The following is a 20,655-nucleotide window of genomic DNA, read 5'->3' on the forward strand; positions in this document are numbered from 1 at the left end:
ACCTGATCGAAGTGTATAAGTGGAAGATAGGTATTAATAAAGGGGATATTAACAAGGTCTTGAGGATATCTCTCCAAGAGAGAACCCGCAGTAATGGATTTAAATTAGATAAGTTTAGATTTAGAAAGGACATAGGAAAGTATTGGTTTGGAAATAGGGTAGTAGATGAGTGGAACAGTCTACCTAGTTGGGTTATTGAGGCTAGGACTTTGGGTAGTTTCAAATTTAGGTTGGATAAATACATGAGTGGGATGGGTTGGATTTGAGTGGGACTTGCACATCAGAGCTTATTTCTTGGGTAGCATTGAAAATTGGGTAGGTCAAATGTTTGTTAGTGGGATGAATTGTAAAGGACCTGCCTAGTATGGGCCAACAGGCCTGCTGCAGTGTTCCTCCTTTCTTATGTTCTTATGTTCTATATTTGGGGTTCGGGTTGTGATTGGTTGTCATAAGAACATAAGAACATAAGAAAGGAGGAACACTGCAGCAGGCCTGTTGGCCCATACTAGGCAGGTCCTTTACAATTCATCCCACTAACAAACATTTGACCTACCCAATTTTCAATGCTACCCAAGAAATAAGCTCTGATGTGCAAGTCCCACTCAAATCCAACCCATCCCACTCATGTATTTATCCAACCTAAATTTGAAACTACCCAAAGTCCTAGCCTCAATAACCCAACTAGGTAGACTGTTCCACTCATCTACTACCCTATTTCCAAACCAATACTTTCCTATGTCCTTTCTAAATCTAAACTTATCTAATTTAAATCCATTACTGCGGGTTCTCTCTTGGAGAGATATCCTCAAGACCTTGTTAATATCCCCTTTATTAATACCTATCTTCCACTTATACACTTCGATCAGGTCTCCCCTCATTCTTCGTCTAACAAGTGAATGTAACTTAAGAGTCTTCAATCTTTCTTCATAAGGAAGATTTCTAATGCTATGTATTAATTTAGTCATCCTACGCTGAATGTTTTCTAACGAATTTATGTCCATTCTGTAATATGGAGACCAGAATTGAGCTGCATAATCTAGGTGAGGCCTTACTAATGATGTATAAAGCTGCAGTATGACCTCTGGACTTCTGTTGCTTACACTTCTTGATATAAATCCCAGTAATCTATTTGCCTTATTACGTACGCTTAGGCATTGCTGTCTTGGTTTAAGGTTGCTGCTTACCATAACCCCCAAGTCCTTTTCGCAATCTGTATGGTTAAGTTCTACATTATTTAACTTATAAGTGCTAGGGTTATGGACACTCCCGAGCTTCAGAACCTTGCATTTATCTACATTGAACTGCATCTGCCACTTTTCTGACCAAGAGTAGAGTTTGTCTAAATCCTCCTGAAGTTCCCTAACATCTACGTTTGAATCAATTATCCTACCTATCTTCGTGTCATCGGCGAATTTGCTCATATCACTAGTAATTCCTTCATCAAGATCATTGATATATATTATAAACAACAACGGGCCCAAGACTGATCCCTGTGGAACGCCACTTGTTACTGATCCCCACTCGGATTTAACCCCATTTATGGACACTCTTTGCTTCCTGTCTGTGAGCCATGATTCGATCCACGAGAGCACCCTTCCCCCAATGCCATGAGCTGCTACTTTCTTCAACAGTCTTTGGTGCGGAACTCTATCAAATGCCTTACTAAAATCTAAGTAAATAATATCAAATTCTTTATCGTGGTCAACAGCCTCAAAAGCTTTACTGAAGAAAGTTAATAAATTAGTTAGACAAGACCGGCCTCTTGTGAATCCATGCTGAGTATCATTAATCAAGCTATGCTTATCGAGATGGCTTCTTATAATCTCAGCTATAATTGACTCTAGTAATTTGCCTACAATTGAGGTCAGGCTTATTGGGCGGTAATTTGACGGTAACGACTTGTCCCCTGTTTTAAAAATAGGAATTACATTAGCCATCTTCCACATATCAGACACTGCACCTGTTTGAAGAGATAAATTAAAAATATTAGTTAATGGTTCACAGACTTCCATTTTGCATTCCTTTAGAACCCTTGAAAAAACCTCATCAGGACCCGGTGACTTATTTTGCTTCAGTCTGTCTATCTGCTTCACAACCATTTCACTAGTGACTGTGATGTTACATAATTTATCTTCTTCTGATCCACTATAAAAATTAATTACCGGAATATTATTAGTGTCTTCCTGTGTAAAAACCGAGAGAAAATAATTATTTAAAATCGAGCACATTTCATTCTCTTTGTCAGTAAGATGCCCATAGTTATTTTTAAGGGGACCTATCTTATCTCTGACTTTTGTTCTATAGACCTGGAAAAAACTTTTTGGGTTAGTTTTAGAATCCCTAGCAACTTTAATTTCATAGTCCCTTTTAGCTTTTCTTATCCCCTTTTTAATGTCCCTCTTAATGTCAATATACTGATTCATAAGATGACCCTCGCCTCTTTTGATACGCCTATAAATTCCTTTCTTATGCCCTAGTAGATATTTCAGCCTATTATTCATCCATTTTGGGTCATTTCTATTTGATCTAATTTCCTTATAAGGGATAAACGTTCTTTGAGCAGCATGTATTGTGTTCAGAAAACTGTCATATTGATAGCTCTCTTCGTTACCCCAGTCAACAGATGATAAGTGTTCTCTAAGCCCATCGTAATCTGCTAAGCGAAAATCTGGGACTGTTACTGAGTTATCCCTACTATCATACTTCCATTCAATTCTACATGTAATTGATTTGTGGTCGCTAGCACCCAGTTCCTCTGAAACTTCTAAATTATTAACAAGGGATTCATTGTTTGCCAGAACTAAGTCAAGCAGGTTATTACCCCTTGTAGGTTCTGTCACAAACTGCTTCAAAAAACAATCCTGAACTACTTCTAAGAAATCGTATGATTCTAAATTCCCAGTCAAGAAATTCCAATCAATATGACTAAAGTTAAAGTCTCCTAGAATTACTACATTATCGTGCCTTGTGGCCCTAACAATTTCCTCCCATAGTAGTCTCCCCTGGTCCCTATCTAAATTTGGGGGACGGTATATCACACCTAAAATTAATTTTTCATGCCCCTCTGAAAATTCTATCCAAACAGACTCTGTATGTGTTACTTCAGACTTAATACCCGTTTTTATGCAACAGTTCAAGCGATCTCGGACATACAATGCCACCCCACCCCCCTTCCCGATACTTCTATCTACTTGGAACAATTTAAAACCCTGAATGTGACATTCTGCAGGCATGTCCCGACTTTTTGAATTAAACCACGTCTCAGTAATGGCAAATACATCTATGTTACCTGCACTAGCAACTAGTCTCAACTCGTCCATCTTATTCCTAGCACTGCGACTATTTGTGTAATATATACTTAATGACCCTCCTATCTCTTTACCCTTCCTGCTCCTTTCTGTTATTCCACTAAACCTATTACTGTCATTGTCAATTAGTGCCACTGGCTTTCCAATATCCTCCTCATTTTGCCTATTACTAGTTCTCCTAGTACTCATGTTACTACCCTGCGACTTCACAGTTTTCCCGCCAAAACCCATACCACTAACTATTCCTAGTTTAAAGACCTAACAGCTCCCTCCACTGCGTTGGCCAGTGCTCCCACCCCACACCTAGACAAGTGAACCCCATCCCTGGCATACATGTCATTTCTGCCATAGAAGAGGTCCCAGTTGTCAATGAATGTTACCGCATTTTCCTTACAGTATTTGTCCAGCCAGCAATTGACACCAATTGCTCTGGACAACCATTCATTTCCAACTCCTCTCCTTGGCAAAATGCCACATATGACAGGTTTCCCACCCTTCTTCCTAATTATCTCTATTGCTGACCTATACCTGCTAATCAGGTCCTCACTCCTACGTCTGCCAACATCGTTGCCTCCAGCACTGAGACAGATAATAGGATTGCTCCCATTACCTCTCATGATGTCATCCAGACGGCTAACAATATCCTTCATCCCAGCCCCAGGAAAACACACTCTCTGCCTCCTACTCCTATCCTTCAAACAGAATGCCCTATCCATGTACCTAATCTGGCTATCCCCAACAACAACAATGTTTTTACCTTCCTTGGCGTCGTCCGTAGTGATGCTCCGAGTAGTCGACTCACATTCGCCAGGTAGCATTACACCACTTGTAGAATTCGTCATGACGTTCTCGATGGTCTTCGTTGGGGTTTCTAGGGATGTCTCACTCACGTCTGCCAATGCTTCCTTGGTGCTCGTTGTGGCATTCCCAGTAGAACACTCACATTCGTCAGGTAGCACCGAGAATGAGTTGGAAGTTTCCACGGCAGTCTTCTGGTTTCTCGTTGTTTCTGCCTCTCCAACCGTTTTCTTAATCTTCAGCTTGGTTCCATGTTGCCCGGCCACTGACCAAGCTCCCCTCTTAACCTGGGGACTCACAACAGGAGGATTACTACGAATCCTCTTGTTCTCCTCCGTTAATCGCCGTATCTCCAGTTTAGCAACTCTGAGTTCTTCTCTCAGCTGCTGGTAAAGCTGCTCAAGAGAGGGCATCCTGGTTCAGATTCACAGAGAGCACACAAACAGGTCTTCACAGAGCTAAGTACACGTCACCACAGAGCTAAGTACACGTCACCACTAGTCGAAGTAGGTCTTCGTCCAAAGGTTGAACAAATGTTGAAGAATTCTTTGTAACAAGATCCCATGATGCTGCAGTGTCTGACAGTTGTGATGAATGGTTTGAAAAACCGACAAGTTGAAGATTGAGACACTTATGCAGCATATGGAATCTTTATTCAGGAAACGTTTCGCCACACAGTGGCTTCATCAGTCCAATACAAAAAGGAAGGCGTAAGGAGAGGAGGAGTATGAGGTAATCAGTCTCTCAGCCTGGAGTCGATGTGTTCAGTCCATCAGTCTTGTAGAATGTACAGCATAGGGCCGTAGACGTGGCTTATATACTGTAGTGAGGTGAGGTGAAGCAGGCGGAGGCGGGGTCATAGTGGTACCATCCACTAGTCGAAGTAGGTCTTCGTCCAAAGGTTGAACAAGTGTTGAAGAATTCTTTGTAACAAGATCCCATGATGCTGCAGTGTCTGACAGTTGTGATGAATGGTTTGAAAAACCGACAAGTTGAAGATTGAGACACTTATGCAGCATATGGAATCTTTATTCAGGAAACGTTTCGCCACACAGTGGCTTCATCAGTCCAATACAAAGAGGAAGGCGTAAGGAGAGGAGGAGTATGAGATAATCAGTCCCTCAGCCTGGAGTCGATGTGTTCAGTCCATCAATCTTGTAGAATGTACAGCATAGGGCCGTAGACGTGGCTTATATACTGTAGTGAGGTGACGTGAAGCAGGCGGAGGCGGGGTCATAGTGGTACCATCCACTAGTCGAAGTAGGTCTTCGTCCAAAGGTTGAACAAGTGTTGAAGAATTCTTTGTAACAAGATCCCATGATGCTGCAGTGTCTGACTGCAACACATGATGGACTGAACACATCGACTCCAGGCTGAGGGACTGATTACCTCATACTCCTCCTCTCCTTACGCCTTCCTCTTTGTATTGGACTGATGAAGCCACTGTGTGGCGAAACGTTTCCTGAATAAAGATTCCATATGCTGCATAAGTGTCTCAATCTTCAACTGTAGAAGGTCTGCTCACAAACTTATCCAATCTCCTTTCCAAGCTCCCCAAGTTTTTAGACTCTATAACCCCACTCTGTACATCATCAGATGCAGCATTCTCCACCTGACCTCAGCATTCTGAACCGGACTATAAATACTCGCGTTCCTTCCACCCAAGGTAGTTCTGTTTGTGACTTGAAAAAGCCCACTGTGTGGGCGAAACGTAGTCAATAAAGGATCACATTATACTGCATATGTGTTTATATTTCCATTGTGTCGGTATTTTATACCATTTATTTCCATAAGCTGAACAAATTGGTCAGTAAGGTTAACCTCTCCTCTTCTGATGCGCCTATAAATTCCCCTTTTCTCCCCTAATAGATGCTTTAGCCTCCTGTTAACTCATTTGGGATCGTTATTATTAGACCTAATTTCTCTCTGGGGAATGTATATACTCTGGGCACTGTGTACATTATTAAGAAAACAATCATAAAAGCAGATCCCTTCATATTCATAAGTATGATTATCGTCAATAAAATCATTAGCTAGATAACCTCAATCAAGATTAGACAGATGTTCCCTAAGTCCATTATAGTCGGCAGAACGAAAATCAGGGATTTTTACTGTATTATCATTATTCTTGCATTCCCAATTAATGCTAAAAGTGATGGATTTGTGATCACTTGCGCCAAGCTCTTCAGTGATCTCCAGATTATTCACGAGTGTTTCCTTATTTGACAAGACTAGGTCTAGCAAATTATTACCCCTGGTAGGCTCAGTTACGCTCTGTTTCAGAAAACAGTCCTGAACTGTTTCCATAAAGTCACTGGATTCTAGATTACCTGTCAAAGAATTCCAGTCAATTTGACTAAAGTTAAAGTCCCCTACTTTGACTATGTTACTGTGTCCAGAAGCCCTAACAATTTCGTCCCAAAGAAGTCTCCCTCTATCGTGATCCAAGCCTGGAGGTCGGTATATTACACCTAGAATTAGTTTTTCTTGACGCTCCATGAACTCTACCCAAACAGACTCTGTTACTGCTCCATCTATTTTTATACCTGTTTTTATGCAACAATTAATATTTTCTCGAACATACAATGCAACTCGTCCCCCCTTCCGATTACATCTATCCACATTGAACAACTTAAATCCCTGAATATTGCACTCAGCAGTCATATCCCGACTCTTTAAATCATACCACGTTTCAGTTAATGCAATGATATCAAAGTTCCCAGCACATGCTACCAAACGTAGTTCATTAATTTTATTTCTTGCACTTCGACTGTTAGCATAAAATACCATCATATGTTTTTTCTTCTGCACATTTTTCCTATTCATCTTTGTTTTTACACAATTTCTAAAATTATCATTACCCAGAGTTACTCCATTACAGTTACTATTAAGATTCTTAATATCAGAGCATAAGTCAATATATCCATACTCATTATTTATCATTTCTAAACCCATACCTCTAACTAATCCTAGTTTAAAGTCCTAACAACCCCCTCAACTGAGTTAGCAAGAAAACCCACACCTTCCCTGGATAAGTGAACCCCATCCCTGGCATACATGTCATTTCGGCCATAGAAGTTGTCCCAGTTGTCAATGAATGGTACTGCATTATCCTTATAGTGTTTATCCAACCAACAATTAACACCAATTGCTCTGGACAACCATTCATTACCAACACCTCTTCTTGGCAAAATGCCACATGTAACAGGGTGCCCCCCCTTCTTCCTAATTTTGTCTATAGCTGTCCTGAACTTTCTAACTAAATCCTCACTTCTACGCTTGCCTACATCATTGCCTCCAGCACTGAGGCAAATAATAGGATTGATCCCATTACCGTTCATGATGTCAAGCCGGCTAACAATGTCCTCCATGCCAGCCCTAGGAAAGCATACCCTCTGTCTCCTACTCCTGTCCTTCAAGCAGAATGCCCTATCCATGTATCTAACCTGGCTATCCCCAACAACAACAATATTCTTACCTTCCTTGTTGTCGTTCGTCGTGACGATCCCAGTAGTCGACTCACATTTGTCGGGTAGCACCGAGAATGCGTTGAAGGTTTCCACAGGAGTTTCCACAGCAGTCTCTTTCTTCTTCATCGTTTCTGGCTTTCCATTCGTCTTCTTGATCGTCAACTTCGTCATCCCCTGCTGTCCAGCCACTGACCACGATCCCTTCTTGACCTGAGGAGTCGAAACAGGAGGACTACTACGAATCCTCTTGTTTTCCTCGGTCAATCGCCGTATCTCCATCTTCGCTGCCCTCAATTCTTCCTTAAGTTGCTGGAAAAATTGCTCGATGGAGGGCATCTTGGTTCAGTCCACGGAGCACACAAGACACTTCTTCACAGAGTTAAGTGGTATAAACCTTGGTAATAAATACCGACAAGTTGGTTTAGAAAGACACGTAAGCAAACACTATAACATATTTATTAGAAAACGTTTCGGTCCTGGAACCTTGATCAAGGTTCCAGGACCGAAACGTTTTCTAATAAATATGTTATAGTGTTTGCTTACGTGTCTTTCTAAACCAACAGAGTTAAGTACAGGTCACCACTGAGTTAAGTACAGGTCTAGGTGAAGTAGAGCTTGGTCATACAGAATGTGAAAAAGACTTGCGCACACTAAGGCACTGGCCTTTGTGTGCACAACAAGGCCAACAGATTACTTGGATTTATCTCAAGAAGTATAAGTAACAGAAGTCCAAAAGTTATTTTACAGCTCAGTTCTGGTCTCCATATTATAGAATGGACATAAATTCGTTAGAAAACATTCAGCGTAGGATGACTAAATTAATACATAGCATTAGAAATCTTCCTTATGAAGAAAGATTGAAGACTCTTAAGTTACATTCACTTGTTAGACGAAGAATGAGGGGAGACCTGATCGAAGTGTATAAGTGGAAGATAGGTATTAATAAAGGGGATATTAATAAGGTCTTGAGGATGTCTCTCCAAGAGAGAACCCGCAGTAATGGATTTAAATTAGATAAGTTTAGATTTAGAAAGGACATAGGAAAGTATTGGTTTGGAAATAGGGTAGTTGATGAGTGGAACAGTCTACCTAGTTGGGTTATTGAAGCTAGGACTTTGGGTAGTTTCAAATTTAGGTTGGATAAGTACATGAGTGGGAGGGGTTGGATTTGAGAGGGACTTGCACATCGGAGCTTATTTCTTGGGTGGCATTGAAAATTGGGTTGGGCAAATGTTTTGTTAGTGGGATGAATTGTAAAGGACCTGCCTAGTATGGGCCAACAGGCCTGCTGCAGTGTTCCTCCTTTCTTATGTTCTTATGTTCTTATACATCACTAGTGAGGCCTCATTTAGATTATGCTGCTCAGTTTTGGTCCCCTTACTACAGGATGGACATAGACTCATTAGAGAACATACAGAGAAGAATGACTAAAATGATTTACTGTGTAAGGAACCTCCCGTATGAAAATAGACTTAAAGCCTTAACATTTCTATCTTTATTCCATCAATCCCAGCTGCCTTACCCCCTTTCATTCTACCCACTCCCTCACGAACTTCCCCCACACTCACAACTGGCTCATCCTCACTCCTACAAGATGTTATTCCTCCTTGTCCTAAACACGAAATCACAGCTTCCCTATCTTCATCAACATTTAACAATTCCTCAAAATATTCCATCCATCTTCCCAATACCTCTAACTGTCCATTTAATAACTCTCCTCTCCTATTTTTACCTGTCAAATCCATGTGTTCTCTAGGCTTCCTCAACTTATTAATCTCACTTCAAAACTTTTTCTTATTTTCAACAAAATTTGTTGATAATATCTCACCCACTCTCTCATTTGCTTTATTTTTATATTGCTTCACCACTCTCTTAGCTTCTCTTTTTTTCCACCATATACTCTTCCCTCCTTGCATCACTTCCATTTTGTAAAAACCTCTCATATGCTAACTTTTTGTCCTTTACTACTCTCTTTACATCATCATTCCACCTATCACTCTTTTTCCCTCCTGCACCTACTTTCCTGTAACCACAAAAGTCTGCTGAACACTCTAACACTACATTCTTTAACCTACCCTATACATCTTCGATCCCATTGCCTATACTCTCACTATCCCATCTATCCTCCAATAGTTGTTTATATCTTACCTTAACTGCCTCCTCGTTTAGTTTATACACCTTCACCTATCTTTTACTTACTGCTTCTATTTTCCTTGTATCCCATCTACCTTTTACCCTCACTGTAGCTTCAATTAGAAAATGATCTGATATATCTGTGGCCCCTCTATAAACATGTACATCCCGAAGTCTACTCAATAGTCTTTTATCTACCAATACATAGTCCAACAAACTACTGCCATTATGTCCTACATCATACCTTGTATACTTATTTATCCTCTTTTTTTTAAATACTCATTACCTATAACTAAACCCCTTTCTATACACAGTTCAATCAAACTGCTCCCGTTATCATTTACACCTAGCACCCAAAACTTATCTATCACACCCTCTCTAAATGTTTCTCCAACTTTAGCATTTAGGTCCCCTACCACAATTACTCTCTCACTTGACATCTCCCAAAATCTCTCTCTCTCCTCTACATTCCAGGTGCATACACGCTTATTATGACCCACTTTTCACATCCGACCCTTATTTTAATCCACATAATCCTTGAATTTACACATTTATATTCACTCTTCTCCTTCCATAACTGGTCCTACAACATTATTGCTACCCCTTCCTTAGCTCTAACTCTCTCAGATACTCCTGACTTAATCGCATTTATTTCTCCCCACTGAAACTCGCCTACCTCCTTCAGCTTTGTTTCGCTTAGGGCCAGGACATCCAACTTCTTTTCATTCATAACATAAGCAATCATCTCTTTCTTATCTTCCGCACTACATCCACGCACATTCAAGCATCCCAGTTTTACAAAGTTTTTCTTCTTCTCATTTTTAATAAGTGTGTCGTATGGGGCATTTTAGTCGCCTCATACGACACGCATGGCTTATGGAGGAAAGATTCTTTTCCACTTCCCCATGGACAATAGAGAGAGAGAAAAAAAAAAACAAGAACAAGAGCTATTAAGAAAAAGAAGAAAAACCCTAGATGTGTGTATGTATATATATGAATGTGCATGCCTGTGTAGTGTGACGTAAGTGTAAGTAGAAGTAGCAAGATATAGTTGTTATCCAGCGTGTTTGTGAGACAGATAAAAGACACCTGCAATCCTATCATCATGTAAAACAGTTACAGATTTCTCTTTCACAGTCATCTGGCAGGACGGTAGTACCTCCCTGGGTGGTTGCTGTCTACCAACCTACTACCTTCATCTAATAACTCTCCTCTCCTCTCCTATTTTTAACTGTCACATCCATTCGTTCCCTAGGCTTCTCAATCTTATTAATCTCCTTCCAAAACTTTTTTCTTATTTTCATCAAAATTTGTTGATTGCATCTCACCCACTGTCTCATTTTCTTTTTCCAGACACTTCTTCCCCCTTGTATCATTTCTAATTTTTAAAAACCTCTCGTATACTAGATTTTCTCTTACTACTGTCTTTACCTCATAATTCAGACAATCGCTCTTCTTCCCTCCCGCGCCCACTTTTCTGCAACCACAAACTTCTGATGAACACTCTCAACACTGCAATCTTAAATCCATCTTTGTTCCAATAGTTGTTTACATCTTACCCTAACTGCCTCCTCCTTTAATTTATAAACCTTCTTCTCTCTCTCTTACCTTTTACTCTCACTGTAGCTACAATTAAAAAATTTCATGATATATTTGTGCCCCCTCCATAAACATGCACATCATGAAGTCTATTCACCATTCTTTTATCTACAAACATACTGCTGTCATTACGCCCTATATCATATATTATATACTTATTTATCCTTTATTTTATTTGTATCCTTTTTATACAAAGTTCACTCAAAGCTTCCCCCCCCCTCCCTTATCATTTACAACTAGCACCCCAGACTTACCTACCACACCCTCTCTAACTGTTTCTCCCACTTTAGAATATACTTCCTCTACCACAATTACTCTCTCACTTGGTTTGAAACTTCCTAAACACTCGCTTAACATCTCCCAAATTCTCTGTTTCCTTTACTCTCCTCTGTTCTCCAGGTGCGTACTCACTATAACTCATTTTTCGCATCCAACCCTCAATTTTTATCGACATAATGCTTGAATTTATACATTAAGATTCCCACATCTCCTTAGATAACTGATCCTTCAGTATTATTGCTACCCCTAAATATATATATATATATATATATATATATATATATATATATATATATATCTATATATATATATATGTGTGTGTGTGTGTGTGTGTGTGTGTGTGTGTGTGTGTGTGTGTGTGTGTGTGTGTGTGTGTGTCGTGCTGAATATGTAAAACTGGTCAATTTTCTCTTATACGTTTAAAGATATATTTTTTTCATTAATGTTAATGTAAAAAATTTTAATTTTGCAACAAAAGAATCATAGAAAACTTACCTAACCTTATTATAACAAGCGTAATTTATTTTAGTATAATGCAACTAGATATATTTTAGATACGTTTCCAATAATTTAATACTAAACAAACACAGTGAAATATATTTTTTTCGTTAGGTTCAGAATGGTTTTGGCGAAATTATTGCATACACAAATTTTCACTTGTCCTATATGGCAAGATGAACGTTGCTATTTAAGCCAAGATCGCAAGTTCTGCCTATTCGGCACGATATATATATATATATATATATATATATATATATATATATATATATATATATATATATATATATATATATATATATATATATATATATATATATATGTCGTGCCGAATAGGCAGAACTTGCGATCTTGGCTTAAATAGCAACGTTCATCTTGCCATATAGGACAAGTGAAAATTTGTTATTGCAATAATTTCGCCAAAATCATTCTGAACCTAACGAAAAAAATATATTTCACTGTGTTTGTTTAGTATTAAATTACTGTAAACAAATCTAAAATATATTTAGTTGGGTTAGGCTAAAATAAATTGTTCTTGTTATAATAAGGTTAGGTAAGTTTTCTAAGATTCTTTTGGAGTAAAATTAAATTTTTTTACATTAATATTAATGAAAAAATATATCTTTAAACGTAAAAGAGAAAATTTTAGAAAGGACTTAATTTTAAATGAGTTCTTGCTAATTGACCAGTTTTACATATTCGGCACAACATATATATATATATATATTTATATATATAAAGAGAGAGAGAGAGACAGAGAGAGAGAGAGAGAGAGAGAGAGAGAGACAGACAGACAGACAGACAGACAGACAGACAGACAGACAGAGGGAGAGAGAGACAGAGTTGACGTGAGCAGCATCACCTACATCACTTGCGTCTTTCACAGGTGAGCAAGGAGTGGACGCTTGGACCAGAGCTCTGTGATATGTGGACAGCTTCAGACGTTCTCTGCTGTACAGCGTCTATCCTTCACCTGGTGGCCATTGCCTTAGATAGGTGAGTCTGTCTAGCCTTTTACCCCTGTCATAATAATAATAATAATAATAATAATAATAATAATAATAATAATAATAATAATAATAATGACAATAATAAATCTTAGCAAATGTTGAAAAGCAATGGACATTCGGTTTTAATTATCGATGTTAAATTAGCCAGTGACAACCTTAACCATTCATCCTTAATAAAGTTAACAGAGATTATCTGACATTTTCAGCTTAACAAAGTTAACATAAAGAGAACATCTAACCTCCGCAGCTTAAAATAGTTAACAGAGAGATTATCTTTCACTAAGAACTTAATCAGGTTGACAGTGCGGAGTAGGAAGCAGACTATCGGACAGACAGCCAAGAGACATAAACACAAGTGTTTTTGCTGCCGGATAACAAATACACTCAAGCGCTTCTCTGAAAGTTAATCGCTCAGTGGTTCAAGTGTTTCGATATTCTGAGTTAAAGACCAAAGACATCTTTTATTTGTTTCGATTGGTTAAGGAATAAAGACAGTTTTAATCTGCTTCGATACGCTGAGTTAAAGAATAAAGGCAGCTTTAATTTTCTTCGATACACTGAGTTAAATAATAAAGACAGCTTTAATTTGCTTCGACACACTGAGTTAAAGAAAAAAGACAGCTTTAATTTGCTTCGATACATTGAGTTAAAGAATAAAAAGGAGTTTATATTTTAGCTAGATTGAGTTAAAGACCATAAACAGATTTTATTTGTTTCATTACACTGAGTTAAAAAATAAAGACAGTTGTTATTTACATTGTTACACTGATTTTCGTGATAAAGAGAGCTTGTATTCTTTTGATTCAGTCCCTTATTGCTTCCTATATATTGCTCACACTCTGCAACACTGAGTTTCGATACTACTGAATCAAATTCAGTACATATATGAGCTTCTTAAGGCCATTCAACAGCCATTCCACCAGTGGTGGAAATAAATGGTATAAAATACCGACACAATGGAAAAGTAAAGACAGAAGCAGTATAATGTGATCCTTTACTGGCAATGTTTCGCCCACACAGCGGGCTTTATCAAGTCACAAACAGATCTACCTGGGTGAAAGGTACGTGAGAATTTATTGGATGGAGCTAGGTGGAGAATGCTGGATAGGTTGGATCTGAACCTGCATGTGACAGTCATCCGAGTAGGGTGATAGAGGCCAGGACTTTGGGTACCTTTAAAAAGATACTGGACAATATATGAGTAGAACTTGGCAATATAAACACAAATGCAGTATAATGTGATCCTTTATTGACTACGTTTCGCCCACACAGTGGGCTTTTTCAAGTCACAAACAGTTCTGTTTGTGACTTGAAAAAGCCCACTGTGTGGGCGAAACGTAGTCAATAAAGGATCACATTATACTGCATTTGTGTTTATATTGCCATTGTGTCGGTATTTTATACCATTTATTTCCATGAGTAGAACTTCTGCAGTGTTCCTCCGTTCTTATGTTGAACATTAAAATGGTATAAAATACCGACAGGTTGTTAGGTAAGACACATATGCAACAGTTAGGTATCTTTATTATGAAACGTTTCGCCTACACAGTAGGCTTCTTCAGTCAAGTACAGAAAAGTTGATAGAAGCAGAAGATACTTGAAGACGATGTAATCAGTCCATCACTGGCTGGATTTGAGAGGGACCTGACCTTTCAACATCTGAGTTCATACCTCTCCTAGTGGCCTACGTCTCACCTCTTGGCGCTATAAAAAGCTCCATTCTGTCACTTCATCTCCATATTGTTTCATACTATGGAACAATGCTCTTCTCCAGACTGAGGGACTGACCACCTCAAAACTTTAAGGGTGATGGACTGATTACATCGTCTTCAAGTATCTTCTGCTTCTATCAACTTTTCTGTACTTGACTGAAGAAGCCTACTGTGTAGGCGAAACGTTTCATAATAAAGATACCTAACTGTTGCATATGTGTCTTACCTAACAACCGTTCTTATGTTCTTATGTTGGATAACGATGAAGAAGTTTCTTGGCAAGGGGTTCAGCTATGTTATAGAAGCCTTTCTTTTTTCTATCAAAACAACAGCTTTCAACCAAAACAACGGCTTTTATAACATAGCTGAACCCTTTGCCAAGAAACGTCTTCATTGTTATCCCACCTAAGAATATAAGAATGGAGGATCACTGCAAAACGTCTACTAATATATTAGTCCAATCTCTTTTTAAAGCTACCCAAGATCCTGGCCTCTATCACCTTACATAAGAACATAAGAAAGGAGGAACACTGCAGGAGGCCTGTAGGCCCATACTAGGCAGGTCCTTTACAATTCATCCCACTAACAAAACATTTGCCCAACCCAATTTTCAATGCCACCCAAGAAATAAGCTCTGATGTGAAAGTTCCACTCAAATCCAACCCCTCCCACTCATGTACTTATCCAACCTAAATTTGAAACTACCCAAAGTCCCTGCCTCAATAACCCAACTAGGTAGACCGTTCCACTCATCAACTACCCGTTATGGAAAACTGGAGGAGATAATAACTAGAACAGAGTATACTACTGACTCCGGCCATACAATAGAGCGGAAAAATAATGTAAGGGACCTGGGAGTAGTAATGTCTGAGGATCTCACTTTCAAGGATCACAACAGTGCCACGATCGCACGTGCAAAGAAAATGATAGGATGGATAATGAGAACTTTCAAAACGAGAGATGCCAAGCCCATGATGATCCTTTTCAAATCACTTGTTCTCTCTAGGCTGGAATACTGCTGTACATTAACATCTCCATTCAAAGCAGGTGAAATCGCAGATCTAGAGAGTGTACAGAGATCCTTTACTGCACGTATAAGTTCTGTCAAGCACCTTAACTACTGGGAACGCTTGGAAGCACTTGACTTGTACTCGTTGGAACGCAGGAGGGAGAGATATATCATAATCTACACTTGGAAAATCTTGGAAGGAATGGTCCCAAATCTGCAAACAGAAATCTCTCCCTACGAAAGTAAAAGACTGGGCAGGCGATGCAAAATGCCCCCAATAAAAAGTAGGGGCGCCATTGGTACACTAAGGGAAAACACCATAAGTGTCCGGGCCCCAAAACTGTTCAACAGCCTCCCATCAAGCATTAGGGGAATTGCCAATAAACCCCTGGCTGCCTTCAAGAGAGAGCTGGACAGATACCTAAAGTCAGTGCCGGATCAGCCGGGCTGTGGCTCGTACGTTGGACTGCGTGCGGCCAGCAGTAACAGCCTAGTTGATCAGGCCCTGATCCATCGGGAGGCCTGCTCATGGACCGGGCCGCGGGGGCGTTGATCCCCGGAATAACCTCCAGGTAACCAGGTAACCCTATTTCCAAACCAATACTTTCCTATGTCCTTTCTAAATCTAAACTTATCTAATTTAAATCCATTACTGCGGGTTCTCTCTTGGAGAGACATCCTCAAGACCTTATTAATATCCCCTTTATTAATACCTATCTTTCACTTATACACTTCGATCAGGTCTCCCCTCAATCTTCGTCTAACAAGTGAATGTAACTTAAGAGTCTTCAATCTTTCTTCATAAGGAAGATTTCTAATGCTATGTATTAATTTAGTCATCCTACGCTGAATGTTTTCTAACGAATTTATGTCCATTCTGTAATATGGAGACCAGAATTGAGCTGCATAATCTAGGTGAGGCCTTACTAATGATGTATAAAGCTGAGATTAAGACACATGTGCAACATCTGGGTATCTTTATTGTAGACGTTTCGCCATCCAGTGGCTTTATCAATACAAATTCTAGGACATAAATTGAAGACAGTAGAACTATGTACAGAAGATGAGGTAATCAGTCCCTCAACGTAGGAGTAGGTGCGAAGAGCACCATAGTCGTGGAGATTCTGAAGCAGAAGACAGGAGCCTGGCGCTTATATAGTAACGTCAGGTGTAGCAGACGAGGGCATATTCACTGGTAGGCGGGATTCCCCAGTGGAAGTAGGTCCTTCCCAAAGAGATGGGTTAGTTGTAGTAGTAGTTGTCGTAGTCGTGAAGGTTATGTACATGTCCTCAGAATTAAGATTCCATGAGGACATGTACATAACCTTCACGACTACGACAACTACTACTACAACTAACCCATCTCTTTGGGAAGGACCTACTTCCACTGGGAATCCCGCCTACCAGTGAATATGCCCTCGTCTGCTACACCTGACGTTACTATATAAGCGCCAGGCTCCTGTCTTTTGCTTCAGAATCTCCACGACTATGGTGCTCTTCGCACCTACTCCTAGGTTGAGGGACTGATTACCTCATCTTGTGTACATAGTTCTACTGTCTTCAAGTTATGTCCTAGAATTTGTATTGATAAAGCCACTGGATGGCGAAACGTCTACAATAAAGATACCCAGATGTTGCACATGTGTCTTAATCTCATCTTGTCGGTATTATATACCATTCGTACACAAGTATAAAGCTGCAGTATGACCTCTGGACTTCTGTTGCTTTCACTTCTTGATATAAATCCCAGTAATCTATTTGCCATATTACGTACGCTTAGGCATGGCTGTCTTGGTTTAAGGTTGCTGCTCACCATAACCCCCAAGTCCTTTTCGCAATCTGTATGGCTAAGTTCTACATCGTTTAACTTATAAGTACTAGGGTTATGGACACTCCCAAGCTTCAGAACCTTGCATTTATCTACATTGAACTGCATCTGCCACTTTTCTGACCAAGAATAGAGTTTGTTTAAATCCTCCTGAAGTTCCATAACATCTACGTTTGAATCAATTATCCTACCTATCTTTGTGTCATAGGCGAATTTGCTCATATCACTAGTAATTCCCTCATCAAGATCATTGATATATATTATAAACAACAACGGGCCCAAGACTGATCCCTGTGGAACGCCACTTGTTACAGATCCCCACTCGGATTAAACCCCATTTATGGACACTCTCTGCTTCCTGTCAGTGAGCCATGACTCGATCCACGAGAGCACTTTTCCCCCAATGCCATGAGCTGCCACTTTCTTTAACAGTCTATGGTGCGGAACTCTATCAAAAGCCTTACTAAAATCTAAGTAAATAATATCAAATTCTTTATCGTGGTCAACAGCCTCAAAAGCTTTACTGAAGAGAGTTAATAAATTAGTTAGACAAGACCGGCCTCTTGTGAATCCATGCTGAGTATCATTAATCAAGCTATGCTTATCGAGATGGCTTCTTATAATCTCAGCTATAATTGACTCTAGTAATTTGCCTACAATTGAGGTCAGGCTTATTGGGCGGTAATTTGACGGTAACGACTTGTCCCCTGTTTTAAAAACAGGAATTACATTAGCCATATTCCACATATCAGACACTACACCTGTTTGAAGAGATAAATTAAAAATATTAGTTAATGGTTCACAGAGTTCCATTTTGCATTCCTTAAGAACCCTTGAAAAAACCTCATCGGGACCCGGCGACTTATTTTGCTTCAGTCTGTCTATCTGCTTCACAGCCATTTCACTAGTGACTGTGATGTTACATAATTTATCTTCTAGCCCACTATAAATATTAATTGCTGGAATATTGTTAGTGTAAAAACTGTGTGTGTAAAAACTGAGAAAATAATTATTAAAAATCGAGCACATTTCATTCTCTTTGTCAGTAAGGTGCCCATAGTTACTTTTAAGGGGACCTATCTTATCTCTAACTTTTGTTCTATAGACCTGGAAAAAACTTTTTGGGTTAGTTTTAGAATCCCTAGCAACTTTAATTTCATAGTCCCTTTTAGCTTTTCTTATCCACTTTTTAATGTCCCTCTTAATGTAAATATACCGATTCATAAGGTGACCCTCACCTCTTTTGATACGCCTATAAATTCCTTTTTTATGCCCTAGTAGATATTTCAGCCTATTATTCATCCATTTTGGGTCATTTCTATTTGATCTAATTTCTTTATATGGGATAAACGTTCTTTGAGCAGCATGTATAGTGTTCAGAAAACTGTCATATTGATAGCTCACTTCGTTACCCCAGTCAACAGATGATAAGTGTTCTCTAAGCCCATCATAATCTGCTAAGCGAAAATCTGGGACTGTTACTGAGTTATCGCTACTATCGTACTTCCATTCAATGCTAAATGTAATTGATTTGTGGTCGCTAGCACCCAGTACCTCTGAAATTTCTAAATTATTAACAAGGGATTCATTGTTTGCCATAACTAAGTCAAGCAGGTTATTTCCCCTTGTAGGTTCTGTCACAAACTGCTTCAAAAAACAATCCTGAACTACTTCTAAGAAGTCGTATGATTCTAAATTCCCAGTCAAGAAATTCCAATCAATATGACTAAAGTTAAAGTCTCCTAGAATTACTACATCATCGTGCCTTGTGGCCTTAACAATTTCCTCCCATAAGAGTCTCCCTTGGTCCCTATCTAAGTTTGGGGGACGGTATATCACTCCTAAAATCAGTTTTTCATGCCCCTCTGAAAATTCTATCCAAACAGACTCTGTATGTGTTACTTTAGACTTAATACCCGTTTTTATGCAACAGTTCAAGCGATCTCGGACATACAATGCCACCCCACCCCCCTTCCCGATACTTCTATCTACTTGGAACAATTTAAAACCCTGAATATGACATTCCGCAGGCATGTCCCGACTTTTTGAATTAAACCACGTCTCAGTTAAGGCAAATACATCAATGTTACCTGCACTAGCATCTAATCTCAACTCGTCCATCTTATTCCTATCACTACGGCAATTAGCATAATAAACATTGAAAGACTCTCCTTTCTCTTTACCCTTCCTGCTCATTTCTGTTTTTCTACTAAACCTATTACTGTCCTTATCACCCAAAGTCCCTGGCTTTTCAATATCTACCTCGTTCTGCTTATTACTAGTTCCCCTAGAACTCGTAATATTACTACACTGGGACTTCACTGTTTTCCTGCCAAAACTCATACCACTAACTATTCCTAGTTTAAAGTCCTAACTGCTCCCTCCACTGCAGTTGCCAGTGCTACCACCCCAGACCTAGATAAGTGAACCCCATCCCTGGCATACATGTCATTTTTGCCATAGAACAGGTCCCAGTTTTCAATGTTACCGCATTTTCCTTACAGTATTTGTCCAGCCAGCAATTGACACCAATTGCCCTGGACAACCATTCATTTCCAACTCCTCTCCTTGGCAAAATACCACATATGACAGGGTTCCCACCCTTACTCCTAATTAATTCTATTGCTGACCTATACCTGCTAATCAGGTCTTCACTCCTACGTCTGCCAACATCGTTGCCTCCAGCACTGAGACAGATAATAGGATTGCTCCCATTACCTCTCATGATGTCATCCAGACGGCTAACAATATCCTCCATCCCTGCCCCAGGAAAGCAAACTCTCTGTCTCCTACTCCTGTCCTTCAAGCAGAACGCCCTATCCATATACCTAACTTGGCTATCCCCAACAACAACAATATTCTTACCTTCCTTGGTGTCGTTCGTCGTGATGTTCCCAGTATTCGACTCACATTCGTCGGGTAGCACTGAGAATGTATTAGATGTTTCCACAACAGTTTCCACGGCAGTCTCTTTCTTCTTCATCGTTTCTACTTTTCCATTCGTCTTCTTG

At 39.5% G+C, this 20,655-nt stretch overlaps 1 protein-coding gene across 1 annotated transcript in view; it reads left to right on the forward strand.

Annotated features, from left to right (window-relative positions):
• Window positions 1-20,655, forward strand: part of 5-HT1B (5-hydroxytryptamine (serotonin) receptor 1B) — a 57,263-nt gene that overhangs the window by 30,275 nt on the left and 6,333 nt on the right. Inside the window, exon 2 of the mRNA XM_070087423.1 lies at window positions 12,972-13,081. Coding sequence (XP_069943524.1) covers window positions 12,972-13,081 — 110 coding nt within the window. The remainder of the gene's footprint in view (window positions 1-12,971; window positions 13,082-20,655) is intronic.

The sequence above is a fragment of the Cherax quadricarinatus genome, chromosome 2 (assembly GCF_038502225.1).
Source record: "Cherax quadricarinatus isolate ZL_2023a chromosome 2, ASM3850222v1, whole genome shotgun sequence".
In the NCBI taxonomy this organism is placed as follows: Eukaryota; Metazoa; Arthropoda; class Malacostraca; order Decapoda; family Parastacidae; genus Cherax; species Cherax quadricarinatus.